Source organism: Podarcis erhardii (assembly GCF_964252035.2).
Source record: "Podarcis erhardii genome assembly, chromosome: 13".
NCBI classification, from domain to species: Eukaryota; Metazoa; Chordata; class Lepidosauria; order Squamata; family Lacertidae; genus Podarcis; species Podarcis erhardii.
The window spans coordinates 51,068,866-51,091,809 of NC_138502.1; the positions used below are offsets into that span (position 1 = coordinate 51,068,866).

The 22,944-nt window shown below is 45.7% G+C and overlaps 3 protein-coding genes across 6 annotated transcripts in view; 1 reads left to right on the forward strand and 2 right to left on the reverse strand.

Moving 5' to 3' along the window:
* Positions 1 to 14,219, forward strand: part of LOC309327056 (uncharacterized protein) — a gene marked incomplete at its 3' end in the record, with an annotated part of 26,722 nt that extends 12,503 nt beyond the window's left edge. Inside the window, exons 6-10 of the mRNA XM_081836090.1 lie at positions 685 to 761; positions 1,552 to 1,726; positions 2,767 to 2,928; positions 11,253 to 11,325; positions 13,826 to 14,219. Of these exons, the coding sequence (XP_081692216.1) occupies positions 685 to 761; positions 1,552 to 1,726; positions 2,767 to 2,928; positions 11,253 to 11,325; positions 13,826 to 14,219 (881 nt within the window). The remainder of the gene's footprint in view (positions 1 to 684; positions 762 to 1,551; positions 1,727 to 2,766; positions 2,929 to 11,252; positions 11,326 to 13,825) is intronic.
* The window catches only part of TGFBR1 (transforming growth factor beta receptor 1), a 72,540-nt gene continuing 63,798 nt past the window's right edge, over positions 14,203 to 22,944 (reverse strand). Inside the window, exon 10 of the transcript XR_014150432.1 lies at positions 14,203 to 14,215. The gene's annotated coding sequence lies outside the window, so the exon portion shown is untranslated. The remainder of the gene's footprint in view (positions 14,216 to 22,944) is intronic.
* The window catches only part of RECK (reversion inducing cysteine rich protein with kazal motifs), a gene marked incomplete at its 5' end in the record, with an annotated part of 44,273 nt that continues 37,307 nt past the window's right edge, over positions 15,979 to 22,944 (reverse strand). For all 4 annotated transcript variants that reach the window (XM_081836272.1, XM_081836273.1, XM_081836274.1 and 1 more), the window contains 4 exons: positions 15,979 to 18,589; positions 19,954 to 20,105; positions 20,794 to 20,871; positions 22,584 to 22,794. In XM_081836272.1, the coding sequence (XP_081692398.1) occupies positions 18,374 to 18,589; positions 19,954 to 20,105; positions 20,794 to 20,871; positions 22,584 to 22,794 (657 nt within the window). In that variant the 3' untranslated portion in view covers positions 15,979 to 18,373. The remainder of the gene's footprint in view (positions 18,590 to 19,953; positions 20,106 to 20,793; positions 20,872 to 22,583; positions 22,795 to 22,944) is intronic.

Sequence of the window (22,944 nt, forward strand, 5' to 3'; positions counted from 1 at the left end):
GAGACCTCAAAATCCAAGCAGGTTTGTGTGAGGGAATACAGTCTGATACAGGGCTGTAATTTGCTTGTTGTTTTAAGATTGCTGCTGGTTGTTTATTGTTTAAGGAGCATTATGTTATGCCATGTATTGTTTTAAATGAGTTATGTATCCTGCCCTGAGACAAAGTGGTATAAGATGAGTTGTAAAATTTTGGAATAGATATATACAAGATCTATATACAGTGATACCTCGGGTTAAGTACTCGATTCGTTCCGGAGGTCTGTTCTTAACCTGAAACTGTTCTTAACCTGAAGTACCACTTTAGCTAATGGGGCCTCCCGCTGCTGCCGTGCCGCCAAAGCATGATTTCTGTTCTCATCCTGAAGCAAAGTTCTTAACCTGAAGCACTATTTCTGGGTTAGCAGAGTCTGTAACCTGTAGCGTATGTAACCTGAGGTACCACTGTACAATGAACCTAAAGCACTGGGGTCATATTATGCGATGATAGTTTTAAAATTTTAGTGTGCAAGAAGGTTGCTGCTATATAAAATATTGGCATTGCAGACAGATTCTTACATGTGGTGAAGTCACCGTGTTGTTAGACATGGGTTTTATCATATAGGGATACTATTGGAAGAACACTTGCATCACACAAAAGTTTTATTAAAGTAGAAAAATTGCTGCTTACTTTCTCTTAATTTGCAGTTTTTCCTTTAGCACTGACCACAGCAGACCTCTGTAGAAGTTCTCAATGTGGAAATTCCACCAGCAACATGAAGGAGGTGAAGTAAAATTATACCAAAGGTTCATAGTGAAATAATGGCCATGATATTTTGCAGAACTTATGGCAAAAATAATAACTTATAAGTGTGCAAAATCAGGGGTGCCAACAATATTTTGGGGACCTGGTATACTGTGTGTAGATTGAGCTCTGCTGCAGACGCCAAAGAAGGCACAAATTTGCATAATATTTGTGTAATATTATCTCACATGCAAACTTGCACCCTCTTTTGCAGGTGGTGGTGGAGCTTACAAAAATTAATCAGGGGTCACATACAAATAATAAGATGTCCAACAGACAGAATATTAACAGGTGAAGCTTTCCCCATAACTGTCATTCCATACTGTTTAATATCTGCCTGCCACATAGCTGTTAAAGTCACAAAAGTCCTCCAGTGCTAACACCAAACCATGTAAAGAACTCATGTTTTGTGAGGTGTATATGAATTGTGTTATTGTGGGTCTTTCATCTGTTGATCATAGGCTGGCAGTACAGGTGGCAACCATTTTGCACACATCCAGTTGACGCATGACTGCCGATGCGCAGGTCCTTTTGGACCCGGAAGAGGGCGGAATGGAGGGCAGGACAGGCTTAAGCGCACTCTGTCTGACAATGTGCCATCACGCGCATGGCGCACGGATGTGACATCACACTCCCAGCCCCCTCAGTCTTGGGCACAAGATGGCACTTCTGGCTTGTGTTGTGTTTTATCCACAGCCCACCGTGATTCTAGCTAGGTCACAGTTTGGTCTCTGTTAATGTGCAGCTCTTGTTAACTGTCACACTCCTAGGCCTATACCAAGATTAGTGAGTTCTTTGAAGTCGAAAACGCGAACTCCTCTCACAGTGATTATTCAAGTTACCTTCATGGTACACTGAATGCAGTTAAAGTAGACCACTGCAAGCCAGGATTTGGGAAGATCATAAATGCCCTCAGCAATAACACAGAGTGCCCAGGGTGTTGTGGTGAGTTTCCAGAGTCTGTATGTTAAAAAAAAAAATAAATACTGCTGACTAATTTTCATGAAATGTAGTTTCTTGCTGATTTTTTCCTTCACCGATTTTCCTTCTTTTAATTTTTAAAATTGGAAACAAATTTCTCGGGGTACGGAGATCATTATAACAAAAACACATTATTGCAATAAGGGGGAAAGAATGAACATTAGTGCCTGCCTGTCAATCACTAACCTAACAGTGACATCAGGTAATGGCCACCAGGACTTCAAGGCACCATGCAGGGCCTCTGAGAAGCAGGCTGGACGTCACTGCCTGTTGAGGGGCAGTGAATTCAAGGCTGCTTTCTGCAGGGATCAGCTGTGTGACCAAGTTTCCTGATCCAGCCGTATCTCTACCTGCCTCACACCTGGCATGGTTTTGGGAAAACTGCTTCATGGGCAAAATTGGGAGCTATGCTCTCAGTGTTTTGCTTACTTATAACAAATGAGTGTTGATTTTGTTTATGTAACTCACCTACAATTGTATCTTGTTTTGCAACCAGGATCCATTCCGGAGCCCTGGCCACTAGCCAAAAAGCATGCAGGGCAAAGCACTGCGTCTTGTGCACGCGTGCAGAGCAGTTTGCGCTTCTGAGCATGTGTGAAGCATGATTTGGTGCTTCTGCGCATGTGCGAGCGGCAAACCCAGAAGTAACCTGTTCCGGTACTTCTGGGTTTGCCATGGACGTTCACTGGAATGGATACTAGACGTTCGCAGAGGTATTAGCGTACTTGGTCTTTGAAGGATTGTCTCTGTGGGCAGATACATGTGGCTAAATTCCCCGGTGAGGCTGTACATTTCCCTATGTAGAGGGAGATGCAAAGGACCCATTTCTGAAATTACTGTGACATGGAGCATGTCTAGTCACATCAGTGTAACGTCCGAAGCTGGACATTCAGCCTGCCATGAATGGAAGTCAAAAGCAGGCTAATAATTTCTCATAAATTTAAGTGAATGAGAGCCGTAGTAATTTTGTGTGTGTTGCCCCCATGTCTTTTATTTTTGGATAGTCACCTGCCCGCCAGGTAGATTCAGTGCAGAATATGGGACCATCTGCACTCTGTGTCCTGCTGGATCCTACAATGAAAAGTATGGTCAAGCAGCATGTGAAAATTGTCCCAAAACACAAAGCAGTGATGGAGAGGGTGCAAAGACAGGAAGAAGTTGTCATAGTAAGTAGCTTATCTTCACAGGCATGAATTGATCTTTTGGTTTTCTGTATCTGGTGGGGTGTTTTCACATGAGGTTAAAGGAGTTCTTGCTCCAGTCAGTTTGTAATGCTGATACAACACCCATATTTAGAAGGCAGTTCTGCAGTACTCTATGATTTTGACTGACTTTAGTTCCCCACTTTCGCTGTGTATTCTCTGGGTATACTCTGCCAGGTTGAAATCAAATTGTTGTCTAGGTGTGAAATACATTTTTCATGTAATGAATGAATGAAACTTTATTTGCGTCAGCCATAGGCCATTGCAACAAAAGAATATTGTGATGTACACAGAACAAAATAAAAAGTTGATTATATAAAACACGGTTTAGGGTTCTGAATCAGCAGTCAAATATTCTGATTGCCCCAGCTAAAAACTTTGCAACCTTTGCTGTCATTGGCTCCTCTTGATCTTCCAGGAGAAAAGACACTGTGGCAGTGGTTGGGCGACCCGGAATGGACAATAGAAGAGGGGTGATAATGTCATTCCTCAGGTCTTTGTAAAGAGTGCAAGCCAGGAGGACATGTGCCACTGATTTGGTGCTGCCATCTCCGCAGGGACATAAGCGTTTTTCATATGGAATCTGTTGGAATCGTCCCTCAAGTACAGCCGAGGGCCAGACATTCAGTCTTGCGAGGGTAAAAGTGTGTCTGTATTTTGGAATTGCTAGGTTATACAGATAGGGTGCCAGAGAATCAAAATGGAAGGATGGGAAATGGTCATGCCATGGGCAAAATTTCCTTATTGTGGCCAAGTTGTTCTGACGCTCAATATCATTTAAAGGTAAAGGGACCCCTGGCCATTAGGTCCAGTCACAGATGACTCTGGGGTTGCAGTGCTCATCTCGCTTTACTGGCCGAGGGAGCCAGCGTACAGCTTCCAGTTACCTTCCCGCTGGAGCGGTACCTACTTATCTACTTGCACTTTGATGTGCTTTTGAACTGCTAAATTGGCAGGAATATCATTTAGGCTTTGGCAAATTAGACTGTTTGCTTTACTATAACCCATGGTGAGTAGCTGTTGTGGGGATAAACCACAAGAGTGAAGTTTTTGATTGACAATTTTAGACCAGGTACTCTTGTGACAGTCTTGTTGCACTAGGAATATTAGACCGGGGAGATTTGAGTTTAGGCCAGAAGTTAAATGACCTGTGCCAGATCCATAATTCTACCAAGGGGAGATGGGCTTCTAGGCGCAATGATGCATTTGGGACACAGGGTGGTACAGAAAAAAATTGCCTTAAGAACTTTGATTGGACAGCTTCTGTGGATCCATGGTAAGTGCCAGCCATGAATTACAAGAAAACCAAAGTCATGGTTTTCTCAAGAAACTATAGAGCCCATAAATGGCATATGGACAACCAGCCAATCGAACAGGTCAAAGTTTTCAAATATCTTGGCCTTATTTTCCAGTCCAAGGGGTCATGGGGAGCACACCAGAAATGTGCAAAAGAAAAAGTGTCTCAAAGTGCCAAAATTCTGACAAGCTTTTTCCACACAAAAGGTGGCAAATATATACCCTCAGTCCTGGAAGTGTTCCAAGCTAAACCCCTAGCACAGCTATTATATGGGGCTCAGATTTTTTCATGTAACTTCTCTTGGTGCACACAAAATCAGGCACTTCTTGTATGGAAATATGTGGACAGTTCACCCCTGGAGAGATATTGACTGGCTGTAGCAGACTGCCCCCACACAGGTGGGGGAACCTATTAGAATGTCTGGTCCCCAGAGGCCTATGGAATCTCAAGGATTTCTGAATGCTCTAGGGTATTCTATCCCAGTGGTTCCTAGGTGTCAGCAACCCAGTTGGATGGGCAGGATACAAGTAAATATTACCGTATTTTTCGCCCCATAGGACGCACTTTTTCCCCTCCAAAAATGAAGGGGAAATCTGGGTGCGTCCTATGGGGCGAATGCAGACTTTCGCTGAAGCTTGGAGAGCGAGAGGGGTCGGTGCGCACCGACCCCTCTCGCTCTCCAGGCTTCAGGAAGACATCCGCAGCCTAGGCAGCCCTGCGGGAGGTCCCACAGGGATGTCTAGGCTGCGGATAGCAGCCTGCTTCCCGGAGCATCGGGCGCCCTGAAAGCAGAGCGCCCGGCGCTTCGGGAACACATCCGCAGCCTGGGCAGCCCTGCAGGAGTTCCCCGCAGGGCTCCCCACGCTGCGGATAGCAGCCTGCCGCCCGGCGGTTGGGGTGCCCTGAAGCAGAGCACCCCGCACACCGGACAGACATCCGCAGCATGGGGAGCCCTGCAGGAGTTCCCTGCAGGGTTCCCCACGCTGCGGATAGCAGCCTGCCACCCGGCGGGTGGGGTGCCCTGAAGCAGAGCACCCCGCACGCCGGACAGACATCCGCAGCATGGGGAGCCCTGCAGGAGTTCCCCGCAGGGCTCCCCACGCTGCGGATAGCAGCCTGCCGCCTGAGGCAGACATCGGCCAGCCCCTCAAGCTCGGGGGGCAGCAGGGAGGCGCAGCGCCGTCCCTCGACCTGGTTCTGTTTCCCCGACCTGCTTTTGGGGGGGAAATAAAGGAAATTTTTTTTCCTTTATTTCCCCCCAAAAAAACTAGGTGCATCCTATGGGACGGAGCGTCCTATGGGACGAAAAATACGGTATATTTACTTGTGTGTGTGTGTGTGTACACACACACACACACACACATATATAATATGAAATACAATAATAATAGCAACAACAATTATAATGCTTCTCCCTTGCCTCCGCTGCCTCCTGCATCCAAAGTCACAGCAGCTCCCTGGCTCCACCCATGCAGTCCTTCACGGTTCCGCCAATGCTCTCCTCATTTCCCTCCATCATTTTTGCCTCTGTCAGATCAGAGTGCCTGCTCCCTCTCTGCTTAGTTGCCGGGCAGAGACTCAGACCTGAGACTTGGCTTCACTGGTGTTGGCCTGACTCTCAGTTGACTTCAGCTGGTGGTGACTCATGTGCTCTCAATCTTGCACGCCTTCATAGCCACTGCCCCAACTGTTCTGCCCTCCTGATCCTCCTCCTGGCTCGGGGGTGGGGGAGTCAGGTTCTTCCAGGGTCCCAGCCTCTTCTGTGTGATTTCTTCTTCCCTGGGCTCCTGGTATTCCATGCTGTCTTCCTGCTCTGATGTTGGCCAGCCCCTCTGGCGCCTCTTTGTGTTCCACAGGAGTGCTGAGGTCTCCTGACCCAAGTCCCAAGGACTTCCTTGTCCTGGCAGCCTTGGTGCCCCCCCACCCCATGGCACTATGGAATGGTTGCCCCTGAAAATGCCCTGTGGCCAAGGGGAGCTCAGAAACCCCCTTCTTTTCCCAAGAAGCTTGGAGCAATAGAGTGCAAGTCTTGTAGCAAATAGGACCACACACAGGATAGAGCGCATGGTTATGGCTACCATCTGACAGTAATGGTGGCAAAGGAAGCACATTTTGCTGCCACTGTTGTGCCCCATAGTGAGTGCTGCTTAAGGTTGATCCAGTGGGGTGGGAAGTGTAACGGATGAATTGGTAGCCTGCTGTGATAAATTTGCAATACACTTTGAGGACAAAGTTGCTTTGTGACAGCTCTGAACTTGGGGTCACAGTTATGGCAGCCCACAGAGGCTGTTGGAGCACCATCTAGTCTGATATGTGAGGATCAGCGTCACTTGTTGCATCCTGAGGAAGTGGAAGTGCAGGGATTTGGTCCAAGATGAGCTCTGCAGCCTTGCCCATCATGTCAAAGATGATCTAGCACAAAGAAAGAGGAGTCTAGGAAGTGGTTGATGTGTCATTATAGTACAGAATGATACTAAAGAGGCACCCCCCTGAACCCTGAGGTATTCAACAACTATCACCCAGTTGATGAGACCTTTTGGAGAGCAAAGTAGACTGAGTGAAGGAAACAAATTATTTAGACCCATTTCAATCTGGCTTCAGACTTCAGGTTTGATCATGGCATCAAGACAGCTACAGCTTTGGTTGCCCTGGTTGATGACTTCTTTCAGGAGAGAGAGAGAGAGAGACTCTGAGGGTATACTAACCTTGTTGATTTTCCTTGATCTCTCTGTGGCTTTTGGCACCATAACCATGGTCTCCTTCTGGTAGCCTGACCAGGTGGGTTAAGGCTTCAAGGCAATGTGGTGCAGTGGTTCTGCTCCCACCTGCAGCGTTGCTATCACAGAGTGGAATTGGGTGTTTTCTGCTTGCCCTCATAGCTTTTGGGGTGTGGGGTCCTGCATGATTTTATTCTGCTTCCCACACTATTCAACATCTGTATGGAGCCATTGGGAGCTGATGACATGCAGGTCTACTTTTCCTTCCCATCTGAATTGGGAGAGGTTGTGCAGGTGCTGGACTGGTGCTTGGAAGCAGTGGAGGAGATGGAAGAGAGACTCTGTTTTCTATCAGGGGATGGCTGTTTCCACCTGGCTTGTCCCACCGTCCAGCCCTGGAAGCCTGCAAAATGGAGCCAGAAGAACTCTGAGGGGGACTTTCTGCCCTTTTGGATTGAGGTATAAAAGATTGGGGGAGGGGTTGCTAGATACCAATGTCATCAGCTTTGGGGCTGCTTTTGAATGGAGTTTGAATGAAGTTACTGGATAGAATGTTAACCTATTTGTGAGCTGGTTCAAGAGCAGCCCAGATCTGGCTTGTCCCAAAACATTCCCTAGTGCCTAACAAATCCAGCCCCCTTCTCCGGCCGTCACCCTCTCATTGAAACAGTGCAGCCAGACCTGTGTTGCTGACTCTGTGTGTGGAACTGATAGCATTTCAGAGAAAGCCCAGCAGCCTCCAGAATCTCTCAGCTACATTCCCCCCACATATTGGTGCCAGGAGTGACCCCTGACTCAGTGTCCACAACCCTCTTGCTGGGCAGGCAAGTCACCCTGTGGTCTGCACACCCACCACACACCCAGCCATCCAATGAGCAAATCGCCCACTACCAGGTTCCTCCCACCAGAAGGGGTATCGTTGGCATGAGAGTTTACCTGCTTGATCTCTAAGGAAAGGGTTCCTTCGAAGGAATCCTTTCTGTCTTCCTCAGAGTGATGCCCTCCTTCCCTGACACCCTGCTTCTCCATGGCAGCAGAGGAGCTGCAATCTCGGAAGTGGGACACAGCTACTACCACCCCCAAAGCCCTCATCCAACAGTCTCTCTGCCTCTCCGCTTCCCCAGGCCAGTCACCTGTGCCTCAGGGGAACTCATTCCTTGGGGACCAGGAGTTCATTTCAATAACAATTTCTACCCAGTTAGATCAATAGGTGTACAGATGACATTACGCAGGACAGCCCCCTCACTCATACAGGGGTACTGGCTTCAATCTACATTTCTTTTTTCTTTACCGTTTGTTGAGTTAGCTGATTTGGGAGCTTGGGATTTGTTAGGATTACGAGTGGAGAAACTGAGTGGTTTGCCCTTGCTTCCTAGCCCTGCTGCTGAACTTGCTTAGCTGCCTAAATCACTTGCTGTCTTGATGCTTTGGCAGGTGAAGTTTAACGTCAGAGCTCTTCTTACTGACATCTAAAGTGCTGACAAAATAAAAAAATTCCTTCCAGTAGCACCTTAAAGACCAACTAAGTTAGTTCTTGGTATGAGCTTTCGTGTGCATGCACACTTCTTCAGATACACTGAAACAGAAGTCACCAGACCCTTCTATATAGTGAGAAGGTGTGGAGGGGTATTACTCAGAAGGGTGGTGGGAAACTTCATCTGCTGGGTATTTTAGTTCTAAAAAGGTTTGCTGTAGATCTCTTAGGTGAGAGTCTCTGTCTGTAGAATTGGAACAGATGCGGCTGTAACGTAGTGCCTGGCTATATACAATGGACTGTTTGGTATGTTTGGGATGGTAGCTAGAGGCATGTAGATATGTTTGTCGGTCAGTTGGTTTACGGTATAAGGTGGTGCCACCCTTCTGAGTAATACCCCTCCCCACCTTCTCACTATATAGAAGGGTCTGGTGACTTCTGTTTCAGTGTATCTGAAGAAGTGTGCATGCACACGAAAGCTCATACCAAGAACTGACTTAGTTGGTCTTTAAGGTGCTACTGGAAGGAATTTTTTTATTTTGTTTTGACTATGGCAGACCAACACGGCTACCTATCTATAACTAAAGTGCTGAGACAGACAAGCTGGCCCTCCTCTTCTAGGGTATGATTACCCTTTCCCAACGTTTTCTGAAAACTTTTTGAAAGGGGGCCATTGGCTTTTATAACAGCATGTGCATCAACCCTATTGGCCATTGCAGAAATGAAAGAAGAGTTTCTTGCCCAAAGAAATTTATTCATTTAGCTTTAGTTGTCACATTGGCCAAAAAGCATTTTTCTGTGTCTTAATGTGCATATTGAACTACACACAGAGACTTCAACTTTGCACTTCTCTTGGCATAGGTAGCAACCTATCAAACATACTGAAATTTAAAGTGGTGTGCACTGGCTAGTTCTGGAGTCTTCATAATCATTATGGCATCATCTAGTTACTAAAAGAATGCTTCACTGATTTTCATTGGATGCGTCTTCTGATTTCTGTCCAGAAACAGCCAAACACACAATCATTGATGCCACCAAAGCAGGCTTTCTTCCTTGGCGTCAGTGACTGTGCTTCTGGCTGGTTTTGGGGAAGTGTTCATATCTAGCAAAAGTCCAAGTCTTGTTTTTAGGGGGCAGCACAAAACTCTTCCTTTGGGGGGAAAAAGCATGGTTAGAGGATTGGTGGGTTAGGTTCCTGTACATGGCTTGCTCAGTGGCTTTATTGTGTGATTTTTTTTCTTGTTTTTGAAATTCTAAGTAATCCAGAATGTTAACCCTGCTATAGCACAGGCATGTCCAACTCCCGTGAGACTGCAATCTACTCCCAGTATAAAAAACCTGGCAGTGATCTACCCATTGTCCCATTATCAGTGGAGGAAGGAGGAGCGTGTGTCGGGTGGGTGGGTGGATTGCCCAGAGTTGTTGAGCTTTTTTAGGAGGGAAGTGTACAGAGTTGTTGCGCTTTATCTTTTTGTACACAATAAGGATCCCACAATCTACCAGGATCAGCTGGGGATCTACCGTTAAATCACGATAATACTGCTTGGACATCCCTGCTATAGCCTATTTGCAGGATATGTAATGTATTGGTTATTACTAAGCAGACTTTCAGAATTCCATACCTGCTGCCTAATTCACGATGTTTCTGCTAGTCATATGGAGGAAGAAAGAACTATAGATTCCATTCAGGGGGAAAAGCAGGCTAGATAGCTAGATGGACGGCACTGAACAACAGGAATCCCTCCCTCTAGCTTAGCCTGTTCCAGCATGGTGCTCTTCAGATGCTCCCATCATCTCTGAACCTTCCTGGAGATGATGGGGATTGTGGTCCCTAACATCTGGATGGGACTGTGTTGGGGAAGTCTGCTCTAGCTCCTCACCACACACACTTTCCTGCCTGCCTTCACAGGTGTCATGTGCTGAGAGAATTTGCAGTACAAATCCACTTAAATTGTACAGCGGCAAGGCCCTGCCAAGGCTGATAGCCATCCTATGTCCCCTGTAGTAAGAGAGAGCAGCACAACCCAACAGGGAGGAGGAAGGGTGATGCTGCTGCCATGGGACCTGCTGTTGTGTTCCAAAGAGGAGCGGTCTGAGGCATGAAGAAAGGAGGACAGTGGGTGTGATGCTACCTGCCTGCCCTACCTTGTGCTCTGAGGATCGGAATGAAGCTTGGAAGAGCATCCTTGTTGAGGCCCACCAGCAGGGGGCAGAGGTGGGCTGGCAAGCCCTTTTCAAGGGCTTGTGTGTGTGGTGTTTGTGTTGGAATTCAGGCTCGGTCAGAGGTATGTGCCTATCTGTTCAGGCACCGGCTGAATTCCTTTGACCTCCCTCCGGCGACTCCCGGCAGGAAAAACACACGAGGTCCGTTCTGGCGATTTTCCTCAGGCTGTGAGAAAAACACACCAACTGCTTCTCCTCCTTCTCCTCCTCCCTGCATATCCCCAGGGAGGGGAATGAGACTCAGACAGAAATTTAACTACATGCTTTTATTCCTGTCTTTAGCAGTCATACAGTCAAAGATGTCTGCTCTCTTCAACCAACAGAGAGAAACTCCAAACTCCACCCATGTACATCCTGTACAGGTCATATGACACACACTGAGCTCATATCCTGTGCTCAATAAGGATGAACTGCCCCTTTGTTTCCATGGCAACAGTCACATACATCCTGTCTGGCTTTGCAGCCACTAGCAGCTGACTGAGCTGTTAGAGCCTTTGCTTGCTGCAGCATTGCTGCTTTAGAATAACAGTTTGTGTATAGTCACCATGCTAAATAGATCTCTGTTCATGTTTTTCAGAAATTCTACCAATGTGGATGGTTTTTTTAATATCTTCAGCAGGAACCAGTCTTATTCTTGTGACAATTTGGCTGTAAGTACCCTACCCTTTTACACTGAACTTATACTTTACATCTGTTTATCACCTCCAACCCCTGTGCCCTCCTGCATTGCAGGAGCTGAAGCCTCTTGCTGCTGGACACTTTAGGAAAATATGGCTTCCATAGCAAGTTCTATAGGTGTCATATATGTGATGCTACACATGTGTATGAAGGCAGCTAGCAGTTGCCTAGAATTTCTTACAAAAGATTTGAATTAACTTCTGCTTTTCCTTTAAAAGCCCCTTACATTCCACGCAGTTGTACAAAACTGCAGGACAAGCCACAAAGCAGTTGCTGCATTGACTTTGAAGATGAGAAGTCCAAGTTTGAATCCTTATGCTAGAAGTGGGGAAGGGGGTTCCTTTTCAGCCATGGGGCCACACTGCCTTTTGAGCAATCTTCTGGAGGGCCAGAGGCAAAAGGGAACAGAACAACGAATGGAAACATTGCCTTGCCACAGTAGGCTGCTTTCTGCAGACGCTCACACAGCCTTCCTCACCCTCAGTCCAAACAAGCAGGAGGCCTGGCCAGAGCTCAAGGATGTATTTGAGCCAGGCAAAAGCACTCAAGCATGGTCGTGTGGCCCAGGGAGAGTTGCAAAGGCTAGATAGAGACCTGGAGGGCCACATTTGGCCCCTGAGTCTGAAGACCCCCAGCCTGTGCTTAAGAGATCATATCAGTTCTTTCAACATTTTGATTTTAACTTTAAAGCAGCCAAAGCTTGAACTGAGCAGCAGCACTGACAATGGGCGTTAGTTCTTCCCCTGCCCTGTTCTGTTTAAGCAAAGAGGATTTGGAAAATGGAATGGGGCAGACTTCTCCAAGCTCCTCCAGCTGTTTTGAATTACCACTCCCATCAGCCTTGACCCTTGCCTAGGGTTGCCATATTCCAGTTAGGCAACTGGTTTCTGTCCTTCAAATCAGCAGCTCCCAGTGTTGCTTTGTAACAAGGAAATGAGCCATAGGGCTTTTCCTACACTTTTGTGTAGACCTTTCAGCTGATGTCCAGGGTCACATTTAAAGCAGATGGCCTCCCCTGAAGAAACCTGGGAACTTTGGTTTGATAAGGGTGCTGGGAGTTATAGATCTGTGAGGAGTAAACTAGTTTCCAGACTTCTTTGGGGGAGAAGCCATGGGCCTGAAATGTATGGTGTGTATATGACCCTAGTTCACTATGACGGCCAAGGGTGGGGTGGGGAAAGGGTGGTGAACTATCAAAAAGTAAATGAAGAAAATCAACTGCCCTGAATTTCCTTTTCCTTGGTAGAGATGTATGTGCTGGTGTCTGGCATGACTCCCATCTGTTTCAGGGGGAATAATGTCAATATCATGCTGATTCAGAATTCTTCATCATTCATGAAAGGGCTGTGCTATAATAGTGGAATTTGGATAATGCACTTAACTTTCTGTGCTGTTGATGTGCCTATTTGTTTTTCTACATGATTACGCTTTATGTAATTCATTAAACTGTGTATGAACAATTTGTGAGCTTTTGCCGCGGCAGGGTAAGCTTATCTTACAGGAGAGGTGGGAAATCTGTGGTCTTACTGGATGTTACTGGACTCCCATTAGCCCCAGCCAGAATGGTCAGTGTTTGGAGATGTGGTCCAGTATCATTTGGAAGGCCACAAATCTCCCTCCCCATCATACAGCTTGACCCCAAACCAGCGGCGTAGCGTGGGTTATCAGCACCCGGGGCAAGGCAAGTAATTTGCGCCCCCCAACCCGGGGCAAGGCAAATAATTTGCGCCCCCTAACCCGGGGCAAGGCAAGTACAGTAATTTACTCTCCCAAGCAGCAGCAGCAGCGAGGCTTCTCTCCTTAATTGATTCCCCCTCCACACCCCGTCGTTTCCTGGCTGCTCCCCCCCCTTCCCCTCTCTCTCCTCCTCGCTCTGCTTGCCTTGCCCTGCCCTGCCTGAGGGCACCCTGAGGAGACTCCGCTCTCCTTTTTGACCAGGCGAGGTGGGAAAAAGGGGGGAAAGTCTCTTCCCGCCCCCTCGCCAGACTCCCTGCTCCGCTCGGCTCACTACCCAGGCGGCCAGTGGAAAGAGAGACGCAATTACCTCTCCCTCCGCTTCGCCAAGCTGTCAAAGCCCGGCAGCAGCGGCAACGGCAGCAGCAGGCGCAGCCAGACCCCCGCGAGCCAGCCCGCCCGCCCGGCTTCCTCTCCTTTTTTTGCCAGCGGCGGCAGGCTTTGCTCTCCCCCTTCTGCGACCTCCTCGCCAAGCCAAGCGAGCGCGGGCTCCCTAACCAGTGGATTTTAGTAGGGGCAGAGAGCTGCTAGTGCGAGTGCGCCCCCGCCCAAGTTGCGCCCGGTGCGGCCGGCACCCCTGGCACCCCCCACGCTACGCCACTGCCCCAAACCCCTTTATACTTAAGTCCCTTTCATTCCGGTGCCGCCTAGACCCAAATGAATTACTTAGCAGTGGATAGGAAGTATGTTCACCTGTAATACCAGCCCTGACTAATTTTTTCCACATCTCTCACACAGCATCATAAGTAGGTGCTGCAAAAAAACAATAGCTGCTCAATACATCAGAGAAGCAGAATCTGGACTTAAGAGGCGGCTGCAGGCATTTGCGAATATTGCAAGTGATGCAGAAGTACAAGAGCAAAGAAGCAAATTAAGCCCCATCAAAATGCACAGAAACAAAGTTGATTTTCTAGAAGATGAATCGGTGGGATTGTTAAGCAACGATGAAGCGACAGAACCACCCACCACTGCTGGTACAAGTCCATCTCCTGTCCAAACAGGACTAAGCGATTTAGAAAGTAGCTTTGAAGACAAGTCAATACCCGCACTGGACAATGACAATTTTATTCCAAAGGACCTGCCACCCAATCAGCAGAGATTAGTTGACATAATGAAGCGCAATCTGCCCTAGCCGCTGTAAGGTTCTTCACAGATTTGCATAAACCTACAATTAGGAAACAGAGGAATAACTTCCTAAACAATATTCGCAAGAAAGCTGAAAAATGAGCTTGCTTAGTGCTTGCAATTGGGAAGCAATTTTCAGTCACTCTATTTCTGGAGAGCACTTCAGCAGGATAATATAGCTTCAAGAGGGCAGTGCATTGAAGTACACTCATTTCCCCCCCTCAAACTGGCCAACTGGCCAGTTTAGCAGATAATGGAAATTGTTGAAGAAGCTTGTTTTACAAAGAACTTGCTACAGAGCCAAAGAAGAATCTAGACCAAAAGCAATGCTGAGTTTAGAACTATTGTATTCTGTAAGCCAAGTGGAAAATGTAAGGATATACCATATACAATACTATAATCTCTGTGTATTCTATGTGATTTGCATTGTGTATTGCTAGTAGTAGTTAGAAGAATCTGTTCAAAATGGTTAATCTGAAGCAACGTGACTTGGGCCCATATCGTAATACTGAAAAGTCTTAAGAGCCTGTTAGAGAAAAGAACCCCTTGAATAAATTGTCTAATATTGCTGTCTGCTTTGCTGCTTGTAATGCATACAGTCTAAACCAAATAATACCAGTATTAGCAGCCACTAGCATAGTGGGATCATAGACGTGCTCAGCAAATGACAGAGCAACCGCCACTTCACCCTATACAAACTTGAAACCTTGTTTGCCTTTGACCCAGTGTTCTGCTAAAAGAAGGGCAAAACGTACAATGGAACCCACAATCCCTTCATGTCCTAGAGGGGGAAACGAGCTACTGCTAACAGGTGTTTTTTTGTCAGAATATTTCATAAATGATCTTGAAATCTCGTAACGTACTGAATTCCAAATCACATTTACACATGCAACCTAAGCCCTTAAACTCATACATGGAAACATTCCCACGTTTCACTTCAGCTCCTCATGCTCTGGGGCTGCTCCCAAGAGCCGAATTTCAGAACCAGCATTTGGGCAGGGGGCTGAAGTGCTACGTATTATGGGTGATAGGAAGATGCTAAAGGAGCAGAACAGCACCTAAAATCCGTTCAGAGAATGTTTGAGCTCTCGGGCATCAGCTGACACACAGGTTTTTAGCATTTTCTTCAGTTCCACCCTGGCCTGTGGAATGAACTGATTTTTTTCTGCATACTGGGCAATGTGAGTTAATGCAGAAACGGAGAGGGCTCTTTACTGTTAATAACTGGGATTTTGTGGGAAAGAAAAAGGATTTTGAAGGGGCAACATGTAAGCATGAGAAAGTGTATTTGCTGAAATTTCTCTTAACACGTGTATTAGTTACAGGGTCCAAGTTTCCCTATGCTGCATGTCTAAGGTAGTAGCTCTTTTCTGATGCCAGATTTTCTACAATACTGTTTCCCCCTTCCATGTAAAACCATGTAAAAGGTAAAACCAGCCAACCCATAGCAGTAGGAATGCAGTTCAGATCACACCGTTTAAGGGCGCATGTGCATAATAGATTTTTCCTTTAGTACGGTGCTCACTTTAGCACTAGTCCCTATTCGGTGAAACAGCGCATCTCACATAGTGGACTGGGGTGCTGTTGCTCTGATGCAGAATAATACGTGATGGTCCTTTCCCCGCTTTGGGTCTCCTCCAGCAGCATAAGAGAAGATGCTGGTTATCCAACAGCTGCCTATTGTTTTATAGAAATGAAAGCTCCAATATTCAAGTATGCCATTTTATACCTTTTATGAAGTTGCCGTATTTTTAAAGGACACGTGAGAAAATAAAAAATATTTTTATTAAAATAAAGGTTTTCATATTGCATTGCAAAGACTTTTTTCTTTTTGTAAGAATACAAAACACTTGCCACGACATTTGACGACACAGAAACGTTGAAATTAATTTTCAGTTCCTCCTTTTAAAGTTCAACAATTTGGCAAAGACGATGCAACCTGTATACACTTCAAAGGTTGGCTATCATAATACTGATACAAAATACTTCATGTAGATAAAGTTCAGGTGCACAAGAACAGGGCACAACCCAGCAGACGGGTCTCTCGGGAATGTCCTCCTGAAGTGAATAGGAGCTGTGCAAGAGCTCAGATTTACTTCAAATAGGCTTCTACCAAAGATCTTCCCACTGGATTGAGCCCCAAGAATTAAAACATATGCTTTGTATAAAATATGAACACACTAAAGTTTAAATTTAGATAGTATGCAAATACTGTAATATTTAGAATGACATATAAATAGCTTGAATTCTTCATAACTTTGCTTCTATAAAAAAAGGTCAAGAGTAAACTGCATTTGCATCTGTATATTGCATACATTTTTATGTAAGAAAGATGCTAGCTTAAAACATGATTGACATTGCGGGAGGGACACTCTGCAAAACCCTTCTTTGCATGTAGAATTTTACACAAACATGCTACTCTTTGCAGAATTAGGCTCATGGCTATATTCTTCATAATAAAATATAGAATGTATTTACAGTTGAGTTATTCAGTTCATTTTTGGGCAAGTTAAGTAGCAGCAATCTGTTTCACTTAGAAATTTTTGTTTTAAAATATTCTGAATGATATACCTCTAAGTCAGGGGTTGCTCATCTGTTTTGGCTTGAGGGTCCCATTCACTTCTGGCCAACCCACCCGGGGCTGCATGGCAATAGTGGGTGTGGCCACCCTACACTCACACATGCGCACACAAACATGCATAGACAGAGAGCCGCCCTTCTCCTTGGCTGATCTGTGTAGACCAGCTGACAGGGAAGGGCTATTCCCTGCTTATTGATCTGATGACTGGGGAGGGGTGATCTCGTTCCACATCAGGGCCAGATGGGGAAGTTTAAACCTCTGCCCACCTCAGCTCCACGTCCCCACCCCCTGCTTCCTGGTTTTTGCTGCCAGCATAATTGGCAGGGTGTTGGGGAGCACAGATAAATTTGCTTGGGGACTGCACCTGCCCCCCCCCCAGGGTTGGTCGTTAGCCACCCCTCCTCTTAGTAATAGACAAATATTGTATAAAATTATTGCAAAGTTACGGGGTTTGGGGGGGGGGCTTGCATAACGATTTCCTCTTACATGGAAATCGAAATAGCTTCCAACAGTTACTTTGCCTTCACAACAGGTGTTCTGTCCCTGGGGACTGGACAGAGCAAGAGACCAATCTAGCAGGCCCATAAGTAAGCTTAGGGTGCTGGTTTGTGAGTGTAGTTTATCTATGTGGCTGTGGAGGAACATTGGCAGAGACATGTGCTCCCAAACCAGCCCTGCATAGATAAAGTGCACACTGTCAGCCAACTTTTGATATAGGGAGGAATGCATAGCCCTGTATGCTGCATGAGACCTATATTGTTTTGTTTTCCACCCTTCCAAAGATAGGGGGCCAGCTAGTGTAGGAAGGTTGCAGTCCCCCAAGGCTGAGCCTCCCAGTCACTAGCTGGCCTCCTCCACTCAAAAGGAACAGGAAGTCACAGGAAGTGAAAAACTTCTGTTTCCACTGCAGTGATAGTTCTGCTCACCATCTTCTTATACATGTTGTTGATACCGACTTCCATCAACCCCAGCCAGCATGGTCAATGGCCAGGGGTGACAGGAAATGTAGTTCAACAAATTCTGGAGGGCCATAGGTTCCCTATCCCTGTTTTAGCAAATGCAAGGGTAAGGCAAGGCTCCTAAATGTGAAACCTGACTTGTACCGCATTGTAAGCACCATGCAATTTAGTGTGACTTACTTCCAAATAACTGTGCATAGCACTGGCTCGAGTGCTGGATTGCAGCTTAAGGCTTGAGACAGAGGATGTTTTTTCTTCCATATAGTTGAAAGCGGTATGCTAGCACTTTAACTGTCCAGACAGTCATTTCTTTTGTCTTGCTACCATGTTCACTCAACACGTTCTCCTGATTTTGGAAGCATTGCAAAATTCTCCAAAACTGTTTGACCAAAAATGACAAGAGGATCAAAAGAAACGAATGTACACACTAGAGGCAGAGCCTTCAACTCAGGGCAGGGGGAATCGGTCTCCCAGGTAAATTGTACATTATTGCTGGTGCTGTGTGGAGTAATCACTTTGGTCATATAGTTTCCTCTCGGAAACATTATTAATGTTACATTATTAATACACCGTTAAGTTCTGAATGTCTTTCGCAAATCAAATTACAAACCTCACTTGCCACTACGTATTAAATATTGTGGCTGTGAAAGTGAGCACAAGGCTCCAGAAGAAAGTACACTGTGCTTGCATAACCAGGCTGCAAGAAGAAGACATCTTGCGTGAAACTTCCGCCTGGGCTGCGATAAGTGCTGAAAGTGGCACATGGGATGCTAGAGCAGGACTGTCAGAGTTGATCAGCGATTCTATCTTCTCTGCTTCTTTATTGCAGGCTTCAATCTAGGGAAAAGCAAAAGTGAGCTTCCAAAGTATCTTTCTACTACGTAAAACGTACAGTAGCTTTCTTTTCTTACTGTATCCCCTCTCCCCCAATTTCAGATGGCATCCTTAAATGCTCCAGTCCAGGTGTAGAGAACATTGTGCCCTCCAGGCATTGTTGGGCTACAACTCCCATCACCTCTGACCCGTGGTCATGCTGGCTGGGGCTGATGGGAGTTGGAGTCCAACAATGCCTGCAGAGCACCACGTTAGGTACCCCAGGATAAATTACCTTATCCTGACAGAAGTCAGGGAATAGAAGTCAGTTTCTCGAGTATATACTTTGAAGTCTGCAAGACATCCTCAGAACACATCTAATGCAATCCCGATAAGCATCAGCTAGTCATAAAAGTGGTCCACAATTTGCTAGCTATAGAAACCATAAAATCAGTTTGTTTGTTTGTTTGTTTGTTTGCTAGACCAGAGGCACTCTGAGTTTTATTCATTTCTTACTTCCTAAAAAGAACTGGGATTCTGCACCTGCACCAAGCCTGATGAGGAACGGCTGAAGGAGTTGGGTATGTTTAGCCTGAAAAAGAGGAGACTGAGAGGAGATATGGTAGTCATCCTCAAATATCTCAAGGGCTGCCACATGGAAAAGGGAACAGGCTTGTTTTCTCCTGCTTTGGAGGGGAGGACTCAAGCCAGTGCCTTCACGTTACAAGAAAGATTCCTTCTGACAGTACGAGCTGTTTGACAGTGGAATGGACTCCCTTGGGAGGTAATGGACTCTCCTTCCTTGGAGGTTTCTAAGCAGAGGTTGGATGGCCATCAGTCATGGATGCTTGAGTTGAGATTCCTGCATTTCATGGGGTTGGACTAGATGACCCTTGGGGTCCCTTCCAACTCTCCGATTCTCTGGTTCTGTGATCCTCAGTACAGACATTGGATAAAGTGGATTTCTTTATCCTAGCCCAACTCTACAATTCTCTGATTCTCAATAAAGACATTGGAAAAAAGTGGATTTCTTGATCCTAGCCCAGATTTTGATGGAATGGATATGATTTCATCTCTCTCAAGGACCCAGATTCTGTTCCAGTCAGTGATGGGCAGTCAGCATCACTTCCTGGTGGTGGTCTCCCAGTCTTTTGATTAGTAGTCAGCTCCACGGCATCTGCCAAGTTTCAGCTTCAGGAAGCAGGTGTGAGACAGAGTTGCTCTGGTGCATGATCTCCACAGGAGTCTAATTAACTCACTGGAGCAAATGGTTGGAGCTCTAAGCTGTTTTGTTCTTATTTATTTGCAGTGTTTCATTATTAACATTTATGCCTAACAAGATAGATAAAGCCCCAGGCAAACCTCCGCCCCCCCATGGTGAATTATACCTGAAGAGGCTTAGGGTTTTGATCAACAGGTGTGATGAGGATCACGATTTCAGATTCTATGCTGAAGTATCCAAAAACATCACACTGTGGCACAGACACATGGAGGCGGATCTTTTGAAGTATTTCAAGTACAGTGATTGGCCTTTTGTTGGCTATCTGGAAGAAGAATGAAATTTCTGTACCATTGATGACATTTTACAAAATTGTGTTAATCTGCTAGAGAGATAATAAGCTGGAATCATTAGGGGAAAAGATGCATTTCCCATCAATAGAGATTTGCCAAGTGAGTACAAATATCTTTTCAGATGCAAAAGGCATCATTTTTCCTAACTCTACTAACTTTTCATCCATTACAGAAAGTACACGTTTCTGACAACTCCACACTCAATAATATATAAACAAATCTGGTGATCTGGGGACTGGGAAAAGCCCTCCTTTTCACTACAAGAATGTTGGGTGTCTGGCATACCAAGTGGTTATAAACACACTATGGGAGGCAATCACTTGGCAGGTAGCCTTCAATATCCACCCCCATAGCAGATATAGGCTTCACAGTACATATGCAAGACTAACATCATAGCATCCACTAGTAAAGCCTTGTTTGAACTCACCCCATTTCAATTGCAATTGTAAACTCCATTGAATGCCTTTTCAGACAGAACTGGGTGCTGGACTACAGCCATAATACCAGTGCCATTTTTCAAGAAAAAGAGGTGCCAGAACTCACTATGAAGGTTTCCTTCATTCTCTTAGAATGGCAGTGGTGCTCACCTGAGAGTTTTTGGCTGAAAAAAAGCCCTGTATAATACTATAAAGTTGTCATAAGAAAACTTGAGGTACTTACCTTGGCGAAGGTATCCAGCTTTTCTTTATCATACAAGACCCTGAGTATTGCAGCATACAAAGAACAGCAAGCTCCTGCATAACAAGCAGAACCCCAGAGAGAGAGACAGAGTAGAGTGACTTGTAAAAGGAATGTACAGCTTATGGGTTCATCTTGAGTTCTCTAAAAATGCCAGAGGACTGTAAGGATCCTGGTGGGTGATACTGAAGGCCCATCTATCCAACATCCTGCTTCACACAGTGATCAACCAGATGCAAAACGTGAAGGCAACAGCCCTTTCATGGACACAGATGCATACATGTCATCAAGCTGGAATGTGTGCAGGAAGAGGAGAGTGACCAAGGGGATAAAGTGTCTGGAAACCAAGCCTTATGAGGAACAGTGGAGGAGAGAAGACTGAGAGGTGCATGATAGTGCCTTCAAATATCTGAAAGGCTGTCACATGGGAGACAGAGCCAGAGGGTAAGAAGAAGCTAAGGGATTCAAATTACAAGAAAGGAGATTCCAACTAAACATTAGAAAGAACATTTTGACCAAGTTTTGCTTTGTTTTCTCAGTTGTATTTATCATGTTACTGTTAAAAAAAAACAATAACATAATAATAAATATGCATTTTTTAAAAAAAGAAAAAGAAAGACCATTCTAACAGTAAGTGCTGTTTGATAGTGGAACGGACCCCCTCAGAAGGCAATGGACTCTCCTTCATTGGAATTTTTTTAACAGATGTTGGATGACCATCTGTCTCGGATTCTTCAGCTGTGATTCCTGAATTGCAGAGGGTTGGACTGGATAGCCCTTGGGGCCCCAACTCTACAATTCTTTGATTTTATGGCTAACAAAAGAATTGGAGGCAGGGATGCTCTCATAGTTCCTTAAAGGTAAAGGGACCCCTGACCGTTAGGTCCAGCCGTGGACGACTCTGGGGTTGTGGCGTTCATCTTGCTTTACTGGCCAAGGGAGCCGGCATACAGCTTCCGGGTCATGTGGCCAGCATGACTAAGCCACTTCTGGCAAAACCAGAGCAGCGCACGGAAACGCTGTTTACCTTCCCGCCGGAGTGGTACCTATTTATCCACTTGCACTTTGACGTGCTAGGTTCTAGGAGCAGGGACCGAGCAACGGGAGCTCACCCCGTCGCGGGGATCTGAACCGCCGACCTTCTGATCTCAAGCCCAAGAGGCTTAGTGGTTTAGACCACAGCGCCACCCATGTCCCATAGTTCCTTAGCAGGTCTAATTTTCTAAGCTTATACCATATAAGCTAATACCTATAAACATGTCTTATGGCAGCATATTCTAGTAAGTTAAAAATATGTTGAAAGAAGAATGAAAATGAACAGTTCATGGATTCTACGACTACTTCTGTTCTAAACATTTGTAACTCAAGCACAAGCCAGGGCTTGAGTGCACATCAGTTTTACACAGGGCAAATTTGTATGGTGTTGGTTTGCAGGATGGGACCTTTCTGTACATGACTTGTGCGGAACTGCTCTTGAATCCTCAAATTTACGCATCAATGTGAGAACTATCTCCGGATTTGTCAGATTGCTTTTCTTCCACAGAAGAGGGGAGAAAGACTGCACTGGCCACTCTGTGCACATACCTCCCCAAGGTGAAAACAGAAAACGTATGATTATGGGTTCACCCAAGAGCTGCTCCCACTAGACTGTCTATCAGGAAATCTAATACAGGTAAGCAAGGCATCCAAAACTATGCTCCTTCTAATAGGTCCCACTCCACTACTTTTCTATGGCTGCCTTTCAGAATAGCAATATCCGTTTTCTGACCTGGTGGGGTAACTGACTTGTATCCAGTTGCTGCAAGACGAGGACATGTAACAGACGCACATTCTCCTTGATAACTGTAGTCAGAAAGGACTCCTACAGCTTGACAAGGTCCCTTGTAGTCTATAGCCACACGATCAGAATACGCAGCGCACACATTGTTGTAGGTTTCACCATTATGGCCACATACCAAATCAACTGATTTGCAAAATGACTGGAAAATGGAACAAAGCGGAAAATGGAAACAGTATAGATCTACAGTCCATAGCAAATTAAATGCATAATGTAATCTTTGAAACTACTCAGCAAACTATACAATTACCAGAAACCGGATAAAAATATATTGAAGTTCTGCTCCACCTTT